This window comes from Pleurodeles waltl, chromosome 7, assembly GCF_031143425.1.
Source record: "Pleurodeles waltl isolate 20211129_DDA chromosome 7, aPleWal1.hap1.20221129, whole genome shotgun sequence".
Taxonomy (NCBI): domain Eukaryota; kingdom Metazoa; phylum Chordata; class Amphibia; order Caudata; family Salamandridae; genus Pleurodeles; species Pleurodeles waltl.
The window spans coordinates 49,010,561-49,024,669 of record NC_090446.1 but is presented as its reverse complement, the minus strand read 5'-3'; the positions used below and the strand labels follow the sequence as shown (position 1 = coordinate 49,024,669).

Below are 14,109 nucleotides of genomic sequence, written 5' to 3'. Positions count from 1 at the left end.
CAGTAAACGTTCACAAAGAAAGAACCACAGAGGTTCATAGAATGACCTCCCTAATTAAAATTCAGTAGGCAGGTTGCATTTACGATCCCCTGTGTTTGTGGGGGAAATCACAGGGATGGGGTTGCTAAGGGACAATGGACTACCTTCCCTGTGATTGCATTCCAAAATGGTAAACATTTATTTTAAAAGCAGCCTGTGCTTCTTATATGAGCTGTTGCTGCTAAAAAGCTAGGAGGGCCTAGTGTCTCTTGCACCACATTAGCGTCATTCCTTTATGATGCTAATGTGGCCCAACAAGGCCAAATTCACTGCTCCATATTTACAAAGTGGCGCAATGCATGCATTGTGCCACTTCGTAACACCTTCCGCCTCATTATGCCTGTGCCAGGCATTATGTATGCAAGGGGGGTTTTCCCCCATTAGGGGGACTTCAAAAAAGGTGCAGTGGAATCTAAGCGATTCCACTGTGCCTTTTTTAGCGGCTATTTTTAATGCCTGCACAGAGCAGGTGTTAAAAGGGGGTATACCATTGTTTTTATTGGGCCCCGATGTACCCTGCAGGATTAGTGCCAAAATGTTGGCGCTAATCCTGCACAATACATCAATAGCGTCAACAATTTTCACGCTATTGCCCCTCCTCATCACAATGATGCGCCACATATTATATACAACGCATACATGGTGGCGGTGGGGGGGCGCTAAGGGGTGCAAGAAAGGTGGCACTGCAATTAGATGCAGCTGCATTTTTCTTAAATTCGGGCCCTAGTTTTATTTTCTAGAAATTTTCAGGAGGAGTAGGCAGTGGTGGAAAGGACCACAGTCTACTCCCGCTAAGTCTGCCACCAAAGTTCCCAAAGTAGAAAGAGTTCCAAGAGGATTCCTTCCAATTTGCAAATCAGTTACACCCCCTTTGAGCAGTTGATAAGTGCTCAATGATTGGCAATGGAATTGTGGCTGCAAACCACTGACAGATTCAATTCTGAATTGAAATTTGATAGGAAAGCCTCTTCCACTCCACATTTAAATCGTGCTTCGGTAGGAGTCGCTTAACCTATCTTAGGAGTCAGAAAACATTTACGACTTACAAAATGAACCTTGTATATTAGAAATGGCACTTCTGTGGCCACAAAACCCAAGTGTCAGACAAGAAGAGACATTACTTCCATTATGAAATGTGTTATCCAATTAAGGGGAACACATATTTATTTGCATTCAAAATTCCACCCACACGAAATATTGGAATCCTTGCACAGAATTCAAATGAAACATTCTTTGTGCATCTATTTCTCACCGGCAGCTGGAGACAGTACTGGGAAAGTGGTCGTTCCTTACAGCCACTAATCGGACCAAAACACAAGGAACGCAATAACGGTGAGATCCTTGCAGAACTCTCAGCTGAAACATGCCTTGCACATCTGTTACACGTTGGCTGTTGTATCACTTTTTTAAGGTGGATGTTCACAATGGGGCATATTTCTTGTGCCCTTTAACGCCCCCCTTCCATCGCCACCATGTGTGCACTGTATTTAAAATATGGTGCACCATTGCGCAGGATAGGGGGCACTAGCATAATGTTTTATGATGCTATTGATGTACTCTGCAGGAGTAGTACCAACATTTTGGCGCTACTCCTGCAGAGTACACAGGGGGCCATTATAAACAACGGTGGGCCCTCTTTTAACACCTGCTTTGAGCAGGCGTTAGAAGTGCCCAAAAAAATTATGCAAGGAACTATGTTAGATGTCCTTGCACCATTCTTTGGGCCCCCCTAACAGGGGAACTCCCCCTCTGCATACATTATGCCTGGTGCAGGCATAATGTAGTGCAAAGGGTTACAAAGTGGCACAATGCATGCATTGTGCCACTTTGTAAATATGGCATAGGGATTTTGGGCATCTAACGAATTTCAGCATTAATAAAACGAAACTAATATCTCAGTAGATGGTGCTAGGGGCTCTTAAATATGCCCCAATGTATGCAAGCAAAATGCCGTAATTCACACTGAAGACAGCCAGAGGATGAAGTGGACTGACCTACTGCCCCATGTCGCATGGTGCGGTGGGCAGACGCAAAATGTGAAAAACACTATAACATATTATTGAATGAAAAGGGCTGCCTGAAAGCCCCAAGGTGTTTATGTATATAAGTATTTGTCAAGATTTGTTTTGAAAAACAAAAGGTCTTGACACAAAAAATTCACAAATCCACCCATGATAAGATACAACTAAAACATCCAGATAAATCAGTAGTTGGCTGCAACCTGCAGACAACATAATGAATGATGGAAATGGCCAAGTACTACCATATAAGTATATGTGTATGTAATAGAGCATAAAATGCAGGCGTGGCTCCTCCGCTAGGGCGGAGGAGCGTCGCCTCCCAGCCAGCAGCAGCTCAAACATTTTACCCCAAAATTATAAAAAGCTATGTTTATTATCTTTTTTGGTAAAAAAGGGTCGGGCTGCAGACTATGACGAGCACTGAGGGGGAGTGCAGGCACTCCCCCTCACTGCGCATGTATGTCTCCGGCCAGCCAAACACACATGCGCAGTAGGCTCTCTCTTGCCCAGCACGGTGTTGACGGGCTGGATGGAGCAGGCACAGGCTCCCAGTCTGCTTGGCGGCACCCTGCCTGGGCACTCCCAGCCATTCCTAATGCTGCTCTGAGCAGCATCAGGATTGGCCACAGGGCAGGCTGGGAGCCTGTGCCTGCAGCCTGTCTGCGCAGGAGAGGAGGGGTGATGGAGGCGACGATTCAGGTAAGTTTGTTTTTTTAATTAATTTCTCCCCCCACCCGCGCACGCTCCACCTCTCTTTAGCACCGCAAGCTGCTCCTGACAAAATGCAATGTCCATATCCCTATACCAAAATGTATGCCAACTTACAACTACAATGATATATAATAACAAGAGAGCAATGGAAAAGTTGATTTGGCACTGTGACATAAGTAATCACATTGCAGAGGGTAAACAATGTGCAAATGTGATATTTTTGTTGTGGTTATTTGCAGAGTGCACAACTCATCGTGGGCTGAGCTAGGGCTGAGACTAGGTGAAGCGCCATGTCTTCAGTGTTTTGTGAAAATCAAGAACCGAGGAGGCGGCTCTGATGTGCAGTGGTAGATCGTTACAGGCTTTGGGAGAGAGGTTGGAGAAGGCTTAGCGCTGGATCTGGTTCTGCTTATAGGGGGTCCTATGCAAGTGGGACTCCATCTGAGGGGAGTTGTTGGCTAAATATATGGTCAGTTGTGTGTTGATTCTTATGTAGAGTGCATTGCCATTGTCCAACTTGCTGGTGTTTAGGGCCCGGGTGACCGTTCTGCAAGTGTTGAAGAAAAGTCACTTGAAAATCTTCTTGAGTAGCTTGGCCTGTCATAGTGAGCTGCTTGTCCACTATTATTCTGAGGTTCTTGGCCGGGGTGCTTGGGCTGGTAGTAGGCCTGAGATCAGCAGCCCACCAGTTGGACTGCCATAGCTAGGTGTCCTTATCGAAGATGACTTGCTTTGTCTTGTCTGTGTCAAGCTTGAGGCAGTTGGTTATCAAATATCTGGTGACTTCGGACATGCAGGTGGAGAATAGGTTCTGGTGTTCAATGTTTTATCAGAGAGGCAGAGGATGAGCTGTGTGTTATTGGCGTAGTTTATAACATTGATTCTGTGTGTGCGAGTGATGCTGGTGAGTAGGACCATGCAGGAGTTGGACCGAGAGAGGATCCTTGTGATACTCTGCAGATGAGTTTGGTGACAGCCAATGTGAAGGGAGTCAGGCTGACCAACTGGGTGTATCCCGTGAGGAAAGAGCAAATTCAACAAAGATTTTGATCCTGAATGCTGGTATTGTGACACCACCCTATCTGGCTTCAGACCCAGCCACAGCACTGAAGCCGCCCTCATCGCCTCCATAGACAACATCCAACTCATCATGGACAGTCACTGATGCCCTCATCATTCTGGATAGAGCTGCTACCTTCAGTATTATCTCCTACCCCATTCTCATTCAACGCATACACAAAACAAATTTTCCTTGAGCCTAGTACTAGACTCATGCTATGTTACAGATGAAATTGACATAAATAGCATTACCAATACAAATGATAAAGTGTCTTCCCATAAATCATGAAATAATATCCATTGCAGCAATCGCTTTCAGTCACCAAGCGTCATCAATATGTGTACCCAGCATGGATAGAAACTCAAACTCCAGCCCAAATATACCTCAGAAATGCATTAATTGGGACCTTTTTTTTCCAATCGTCACTCCTTTTATCCTTTTAAAATCTTTAATCCTTTCATTCTTTCTTGAATCATTACATTCTTTCATCCTTTATTTTGTGCTTCCTAGCTTTCATCTTTCCTTCTTTCCATTATTTCATCTATGATTTCACTTGTTAATATATACCTTCATTTTTTTTTTCCTTGCATTCACTTGCTCCACTTGTATCACTCTTGCCTTGCTTTCTTCCTCTTTTGTCTCAATTTGTTTCTCTCTCTCTCTGTCGTTGTGTTTGGTTGGTTCCTATAGTGTTAATTGTAATCTTTAGAGACATGATTTTATGGTCAAAGATGGAATGTGACACATCGCTACAATTGTTGTCTATAGGTATGAACCTCCATGCTCCTTACAATCCCCTTCTAATATTCTTGTGGTAATTCTGCATTATTTACTGACACCTATGGGATGAAGGTCTTTTTCGGATCTATTTGCTAAGGCTTGGAATCAGCTAACTTCTCATATACAGAATGGTGAGGACAAAAATATATTTCTAAAAATACTCAAAATATATCTATGTGCTTAATTTGATTTTATTTCTATTCTACCCACTGCACAACAATAACAATCACCTTGTGTAGTATATTATGAGAGTTCTTGCAGGTGTACTCATCTTGTTTCATATCTCTGTTTTGCAATTTTTGTTTAATAACTTCTGCCATTTGCATATTTGCAAATCATCTCATTAACACCTCAAGTAAGACCTTGCTGTTAAATCTGAGGAAAGGTGCAGATTTTATAAAAGTGCTTAATTTGTAAAATAATAAGTGCATGTACTTGAAATTTGCTCAAAGCCAGCAGCCGACGCTACTGCTTGCCAGAGCTGCCGAACACCAAGTCTGCTTAGTTGTGATTTCACCTCATGCCTCTTTCATCCACCACCAGACACTCTCTTTCCCTTTATCTCTCTCTTTTAGGTTATTTTTCATACTTACTTTTTTTTGTGACAGTTTTTCTGTCTTTCTCACCTTTTTTTCCCCTTTTGTGTTTTTCATTCTCTTGCAGTGGGTCAAAGTCTGATCAGGAAAAACAAGTGCCAGTTCCAAGAAATGAGTGCTGGTGGGCCCCATTGGCCCACATTAAGCACTTGTTGATAATGACATTACCTGCAGGGCTGGACTGGAAGCAAAAAGCAGCCCTTGCTAATTTTGTGAGAACAGTCCTTATACCTCATATATCGATGGAGCGCGGTAAGCCAGACTGGGAAGTCCTTGCGGGAGTTTCCCGCTAAGATATTTTTGAAAAATATTGCAAATATGGCACATTCTACAACACATTTCTCTTTATTGGATCTTGTCCAATGATTGAATAGATGGAGATTGTAGACAAGGCTGCATGGCTCAATTAATGTATAGTTGCATGGTGAGAAATGGGAGGATGAAACCATTGAAGGATGGATGACAACCAATCATGACCTTTAGCTATGTGGGGCACATGATCTCTACAATGACCAGGGGTGGGTGCTCTAATTTTCATTTTAGCTTACACATTAAACCATCAGCTTCCCTGAACACTATTATCACTAATCCTTGGAAAGATGCATAGCAGAGTGCGCTGATTTAGTTCTTGAAATAGTAAAACACAAAGGGGCATGTTAAAAGTGGCACACGGGCGGTGCAAGGGCTGGTAAATCTTGCAGATCCACAAGAGGAGAGAGGATGAGATAACCATGTGTGGTTGAATAGCACAAAAAACTTGCACCACTCCTGATTTCCACTTGACCACATTCTGTGACCCCTAAGCTATTACTTTTTTTGATAATGCCTCCTTCTCCTTCATCATCACAGGTGTACTTTAAAATACATCTGTTTGGTGTGTGTGCTCCCATAGAGCAAAAGATTATAATGTTATTACCTGGATCTGTCACCAAAGGTCACGTTTCGGTGACAAAAGACAGGTTTTTTTGGTTCACTAATAGCATCATCATCAGGGAGGTGGTGAGGACCCAAATGTTACAAAATTCATTATTGCAATCTGTTACTTGTAACAATTGTCATTCAATGTAATGGTATACTTTAACATACTAAACTGAAATGCTTGCAAAGATCACATTGCAAAGAAATACACTGTCTTGCATTATGAAGAATCTCTCATATTAGTACTGGACTCTGAGCCAAGCAACAACAAGCTCCTCCCCACCCTCTTCCCTAGAGCCCTAAAGATCAGCGCTGCTCCTGGGCCCCACAGGAAACAGGAACCAACCAAATGCAAAAAAATGTTTTTAGAAAACACTTTAAAACTATTTGTTTTGCAAATATCTGGGAACTCTGACCGGTCCCCAGCAGCAAAATTGACCTCCACCAGCCGTGAAACCAGCCCTCACCCTGCCATCCCACCAGCGAAACACCCAGAGTACAGTAGAGCCAGTCGGGGCCTGATTACCGGCAGCCTTCTGTGGCGTAGTAACTTCTTTTCCTGTAAATTTGTGACAGAACTGCATTGTAGTTCTACATGTTTTTCTCGGCAGTAAAAATGTACCAGCTATATTTCTGAGCAGAAAATTCAAGTAAAGCTGCTGCTTTTAATACTGAGCCTTTTCTTATTTATTTGTATTTATTTTATTTCTTACTGTGTATAAAGTGCTGCACTTACCCAAGGGTATCTTGGTGCAGAGCTCCTAATTGGCTGAAAATGTGTCACTGCATCAGCAGACTTATAACCATGGAAAAAACACATTGTCAGATGTCTCCTCAGTTTCAACAAAGAAGGCTCAACCTCCACGGAGATGGATGATCTATTTCAAATTTTTGTTGGTACCATCGAGAAGGTCCTACCTCCCAAGGTGGCATGACGGAATCTAGGGATAGTCACCAGAAAAGTCTCCTCTGATCTGAGACTGTGGTTAGCTTTATTAAAAAAGAACCCGCATGAATATGGTTTAGGATGGCGCTTAAACAGTACTTTGTGAAACAAAGGAGGAATTTGAGTAATCTGGTTAGTCCTAGCAGTGGGTGGTACTTCTATTGCAAATTCAATTCCAGTCTTGCTGCATAATTCTGATCAAGTTGACATTTCTTAAAAGTCTTGGCCGGGAGATCTAAGTACATGGAATTACAAAACTTTAATCCAGCTGAGATGAATGCATTTAGTAGTTGAGTCAATGAAACGATTTTAAATTCTGCAATTATTCGATCAGACAAGATAAGATGTATATCAAATCTCACTCCAAGATATTTAGCCATTTAGCCATTTCACAGAAGTCGGTTTCTCACCTAAAAAAGGTGGCCAAACTTTCCTTCTTACCTCCCTTTAATTTAGGTTGGCTTCACAAAATCCATAATTCAACACTTAATAAGCAAGTGTGAACATGTTCTTCTCTAGGGTTTGCATACATTCTAAAGATTTCAATATCATCCACACACACATAAATAGTGTCAGCCTGACAAATTGGACTAAATAGGACAAGGGGACCATATACAAATTAGAAAACAGAAGGGACAAAACAGAGCCTTGTGGCACTCCACAAGCCAACAATTTTGTATCAGATGCAAGCGGATCAATAGTGGGCTGAACAGATCTCTTTGACAAAAAACTGTAGAACCACATTAAGACTGTGCCTCTGATACGGAACCCTTTAAAGCAATTCAGCAGAACTTGTTGGCCAATGGTATCAAATGCTGCTGAGACGCCTAAGAGAATCAAAGCTCCTGGCATGTAGTCCTCCAAAAAGGCCGACCTACAGTTTCGGGGCTACCGCCCTTGCAAAAAAGAGCAATATTACCCACCTCATTTTCTAACAAAATTGGTTCTTGCACCTGGTAAGTTCAGGAGGAGATAAAAGGCCTACTCATGAATGAGTCAAGAGGGTTTCTACACAGGAATCCTGCTCCACTCAACTCATAATCAGGGCGTTTGGAACAAGCCGAAAACTGTCTTTATAACACAGCAGTAAAAGTATGAACTAAATTTCCCTCATATAACACAGACTGCGATACGGCATTCTCCCTTCTTTGAAAAACCTTTTGTCTCTTTTTTCAGTAAACAGGGGACAGGCACTGAAACATTAAACAAAAACAGCAACCACAAACATAACGATATAACTGCATAAAATAAATCTGCCAGGATCTTCTAAATTGTTATGGTTAGGGTTTAAGGAATGTTAAGATGTTATCCGTAAGACACTTGACTGTGTTGCTGAGATGAGTCTTATGAAAACCTAATTTTTTATTCAGCCTTTGGTGTGGTCCTCACACTGGTTCTGTGGTGAAGGGAAGGAAGGCTTTGTTGGTTGATCAGAGGTTTTCCGTAAGTCATTACAAAAAAACAAAGGCATTTACAATTGTAATGCAGCTGATGATTCGCTGCTCTAAACTGTAACATCCATGCTTTAAGCAAGGGTCTCTTTATGAAAGTACATGGTAACGCATTGGTAGTGACTCCGAGCTTGGATTCCTGTAGCCTTATAGGACAAGCTAAACCTAGCCCTTAGATTAGAGAGAAGAGGGGTGACATTCAGATGGTCTCAATAGGTTTTCTGCAGAAAAACCCTTCTTGGGCTTCAAAAATACTGAGTAGAAGAGGTGTCCCTTCAGGGCCCAATCAATTTATTTTTAGGCTAAGATAAACTTGTACAACATTCCAGCCGGTGGAGCCTTGGACGTGTAAGGGCGACCTCCATGTCATTTGTATGTTTTTACATGGGTGACAAGTAAGTTGCGGGAGGTTTATCTTAGGTTTCTGGTTGAAAGGTATGACAGGAAACCTTTGGACACTTAAGCAGGAACATGGCCATGTAAAACTCAACGGTCAATCTACAATATTTGATAGTGTTATTCCCTTAAATGAAAGTCAAAGTAGAACTTTCAAGAAAGACATGACAAGAGCTTGACGTTTGAGCCCAGATCTGAGTGGGAAGCATTTTGAAAGTGCAGCACCTCCTTAGTTTGCAGTTTCAAGAAGAAAGTAGTAGGATACACCTGATGAAAAGTGGGAGTTGAAAGCAATACTACCTTGTGCACACAAGAGGCGGAGTACCAGCCATCTAAGAGCGTATTTTGTATTGTGATTCATAGACTGGGTATGGATCATATATTATTCCTCCCATACATGCATATTTGTGTGAGGTGTATGAAGCAGACACACATACACTTTTCACACATTTCACTTCAGTCACTATTCCTCCCCAGTGGCCATCACACCCACATTATGTCTATCTTCCTCCTTACTGATCCACATCCTGATTCAATGGTTCCCAGAACTATTATAGAATATGCAAGTATGGTCTTTGATTGAAGTTATTGAGGGTGTCAGGCCTGCATGGCATATTTCTACACATGCAGATTGTATCATGGTTTTTAGACCTGATTGCCTTAGGGTGGTCATCCCCCAACATTTTTGCATACTTGACTCCACTTTTCTGACACTGTTTTTGCTGGTTTTAGGACTCTGTGCACTTTCTCACTGCTAGCCAGTGCTAAACACAGGACACTCAGTCACATCTGCATTAATCTACATACTGAATGGGTCTTCCTGGGCTGGAAGGGTGGAGGGCCTGACACTTACATTTCAAACGCCACTGGCCTGCCGTCACACAAAGGACTCATACCCCCCACTGGGACCCTGGCAGACAAGACCGGGCTGAAAGGGGCCCTTGTGCACTTCAAAACCACTCTGTGAAGCCACCCCCCCTTCAAAGACATTTTTGGTATGTAAGCTGGGTCTCTGACCCCACCAGCCCAGACACTTCTGGACCTACACCCTATTAGAACAGCTGCCTGGCTGCCCAAAGGACACATCTGGACTGCTTTGTTGGAAAGGACTGCAGTCCTGCTGTTGCCCTGCTGCTCTGCTGGCCTCTGACTTTGCTGGAAGGACTCTGCCTTCCCCAAACGTGCTCTCCAAGGGCTTGGATTTAGCTTGCTTCCTGTTTCTGAACTCTCAGGGCCAACAAAGACTTCACCTCTTCAAGAAATTCCTTGTGGGTTGAAAATCAATGCAATGCCTACAGAAATCAATGCAATAAATTCAAAGAAATTGCAGCACAGACGACTGGTACGATGCACCTCCAACTTCCTGACTGGAAATTTGAAGCAGCGCCTACCTTGCGACGGAAAAATTGGTGCATCACCTACTGACTTGACAGATCGCCTGTGCCTTCTTCCAGGGCATCAAGGATTTCCAACGTATCATCCCTGGGCATAAAAATATCCCTGCATCGCAGTGAGGAATTAAGACTAAGTGCCGAAAAATGATGCAAACCCCTTGCAGTGTCGAAAGAAACAACACATCGCATGTGCCGCTTCGGAAAATTTGACGCAACACCTTATTTTTCCACGCATCTCCTCCTCTCCGGTCTCCGTGCGTTGTTATTTTTGACATCCCATGTACTGTGTGTAACAAAGAGACAACTGTTTATTTCTAAGGAGTGAGACTCTTTTAAACCTTTTAAAAGTGATATTTCTGCTTATTGTATCTTTGTCATTTTGACCTTATTCTATTAAGATAAATGTTATTTATTTTTCTAAACCTGTATGGTGGTTTTTTGTGGTGTTTTCCTTGTGTTACTGTATGATTTATTGCACAAATACTTTACACATTGCCTTCTAAGTTAAGCCTGACTGCTCAGTGCCAAGCTACCAGAGGGTGGGCACGTGTTAATTTGGCTAGTTTTGTGACTTACCCTAACTACGACTGTGGTCCCTACTTGGACAAGGGTGTATAGCTCTGCCAATTAGACACCCCATTTCTAACAATGGTTATGTATGGTCCCCTATTCTGAATTCGGAGCACGTGGCGAAGACCTCTGCTTTAAGAGGAATGCCAGCATCAAATGAAGTACCAATAGCAGAAGAAGCCTCTGCAGGAGGATCATTTCAGTACGAGTAGGTAATGGGGTTGAGCAGTTAAAAATGTCTGATTATCTGGTTTTCAGTCTTATTTCCGACTGTAACAAATTACAACATTTGTAGAAATTGCCAGAAAATGTGATGCTAGGAGAAAGTCAGTGTGATGGACATTTGTGGTTAGAGTATCTCTGTTTGGGGTTACCATTTATGGACTGTAGCATCTGTGTGAGATGATTTGCATTATAAGAGACATATGTGCGGAAGTCAATGGCCAGGTTTTCAAAGATTTTGCATTGGATTAGCATCACTTTGTTGACATGGACTTGATGTAAAAATCTTTTTAGCATTTGCAAACAATGTAACTGATTATTTGTATTGTTTTGTGGTTAACAAAAGTGCAATGCACTGCTTTGAAATACTTTGCCTCAGGGGGGTATTTTAATGGTGGTGGATGGGCGTTCCCGTGCATCCACCTATGGATTCTGATGCAGATCTGAATCTACTAAATACTTGTAAACATGGGACTGTGCCAAAATGGTGTAGCTGCCTCAGAGTGGCATAGTGAGGAGAAATATCTTCATTATTTTCTTGTTGCATGTGTGCTGCATTTTGCAACACACATACAAAAAAATAAACTTCAAGGGTTAGTTTTTTTGCAGGAAGGCACACCTTCCTGTGCAAACAATACTCTAACTTTAACATCAACACTCTTGCTCTATAGTGCAAGGGTGGCTGCATTGGCGCAAGGCAACCACAAGTGCACCAGTGGATGGAGAGAGCATATCTGTGCAATTTATTTGAAGATATTGTGCAGTTCTGCTCTCTCCCATTCAGGCAAAACACACACAGGCCTAGGTTTAAGAAAAGTGACACTTCATGTTATGAAGCGCCACTTTTCTTGCAGGTATTTAAGATACAACGCACCATATCTGCAGGTTAGACACAATAGCATCAACATTTCTTATGCTATTGTTGTACTTTGCAATGTTGGCGCTAATCCTGCAAAGTACATAAATGCCCATTTTAAGAAATAGTGTGCCTCCTCTTGACGCCTGCTCTGAGCAGGCGTTAAAAATGCTAGTAAAAGTGATGCAGTGAAATCTCATAGATTCGACTGCACCACTTTTGCTAGTCCCCTAACGGGGGACCCCCCCTGCATCCAGTATGCCCGGCGCAAGGGTTTACAAAGTGATGCAATGCATGCATTGCGCCACTTTGTAAATATGACCTGTTTGTTTTGCCACACTATCGCCACATTAGCTTTAAAAAAAAATTACGCAAGTCACATCTTGATTTTGGGCCACTGTATCTTCACTTGCTGCGTTGCTCTGTGTGAAATCTTTGAAAATATGCCCACAAAGTCCCTAGAATAGAGGAAATATCTTTATCAGAAGAGGTACCTGCATTGGAGTGGTTTCTGCTTGGAAGGACATGGGGGCGGTTGTCTCTTAGAACAGTTGTTTCCAACTTTCTGACTTCTGTGGACACCCACTTTATCATTACTGGAACGCGGGGACCCCTAGTGAATCATTATTGGAATCCAGGGACCCTCCCTCTGAGTCATTACTGAAAGCTGGGGACCAAATATGTTAATATTATCGAATTTTCTAAGCAGTCGCGGACCCCCAGTGGATCCCTGCACCACAAGTTGGGAACAACTGTCCTAGAAGAATACCCTCTTTATGCCCATCACGATGTGAGTCATCAAAGGTGATCGGCATTTGGAACCAAGCACACGTTTGTCTTAAAATGGATATGTGTTGTTTGTAGTTGTAGCCTGCGTTGGCCAAGCTGTAGTGGCAGAGTAGCTTAGTCTAGTTGTTAGATGACTGATTCATTTGTGCATTCACATAAATTTACAATTAAGAAAAAAGGTCTGGCTGTACAACAGGGATGCTGGCCTCTAACACTGGCTCATGGGAGACTAGGCAAATCTTTTCTCCTACCCGTGCCTCGGTAATCAGATCTTCCAACCCATGTACTTGGAGAAGGGCCTAACCAAGATGTATAGTAACATTCTTTTAAATGTCCGTAAAACCCTGGATCTTAGCTAATATCCTTGTGAAATTGTGCTGAAAAATAATTTGTTTAGTCTTATTTAAAAGTTATGTTCTTGGATAACCCTACATAGCTACCTGGAGAGGGTCATGCTTGTGTACAAGTTTCAGTCTGTGGCTGCGGTTAAAACATTTCCAGGACCACGTTTACTTCTCCTTCAGCTCTGTTTGAGAGGAAGGCAATTTTCGTGGAATCAACCCAAAATAGAAGAAAAGGGGGCACTTACCAGACACCCTGTCTGCGTGCCGCGGGGGATGTATGGGATCTGATCCATCGGGGAGCTGCAAGTCAGCGTAGATTACCGAACCTGCCATTCGCAGAGCTATGACCAAGGTGGGGACACAAGAGAGCAAGCAGCACGAAGACTGAGTACCCGACGCAGTAAGAAACCCTTGTGGCGGTTCCAAAAGGAGGAAGTGTGATGTGATGCGTATCAGACCCTCACTTCCTCTGCGTCATCTTGCTCACATGAAAAATAGCTTGGTTTTATATGGGTTTGGGTGCTATGAAAGAACAAAGTACATGGAATAAAGTACTGCTGATGTACATAATAAGGATACTGCAAGTCAGCGAAGAGTTATACAACAATATAAGGTTATGTAATTCTGAGGGGACTTGCACTAGCCTTATCTTATAGAACAGGGGTTACTTTTTTCCTTATATTATATGATCACATCATCATCTTTCCCACAAATCACGTAAATCATTGGTAGAAGAAAGAGAGAGCATGTGTTTAAATATGAAGATTAAAAATAGAATCTCTAATGCAAAATTAAAGACATCAGAAAAGTTGTTAGATATTTGACCCCAAAAAAATATTAGCATTGGTTTAATACAAGTCAGTTTTGTTAGAAAAAGGTGCAGGAGCTCGGAATGTGTAAAAACTTATACACAGATACTAACGCTTCTATAATTACATTAGGAGTGTAAATATAAACATGCTGTCATGACTATTTCCTTTTTGCTTGTCACTGTTCAACTACAAAAACAGAGCAGA

General features: G+C 42.4%; 1 protein-coding gene across 1 annotated transcript in view; it reads right to left on the bottom strand.

Moving 5' to 3' along the window:
* Window positions 1-13,488, bottom strand: part of LOC138303607 (killer cell lectin-like receptor subfamily B member 1B allele C) — a 110,632-nt gene extending 97,144 nt beyond the window's left edge. Inside the window, exon 1 of the mRNA XM_069242899.1 lies at window positions 13,339-13,488. Coding sequence (XP_069099000.1) covers window positions 13,339-13,426 — 88 coding nt within the window. The 5' untranslated portion in view covers window positions 13,427-13,488. The remainder of the gene's footprint in view (window positions 1-13,338) is intronic.
* Window positions 13,489-14,109: the final 621 nt, after the last annotated feature.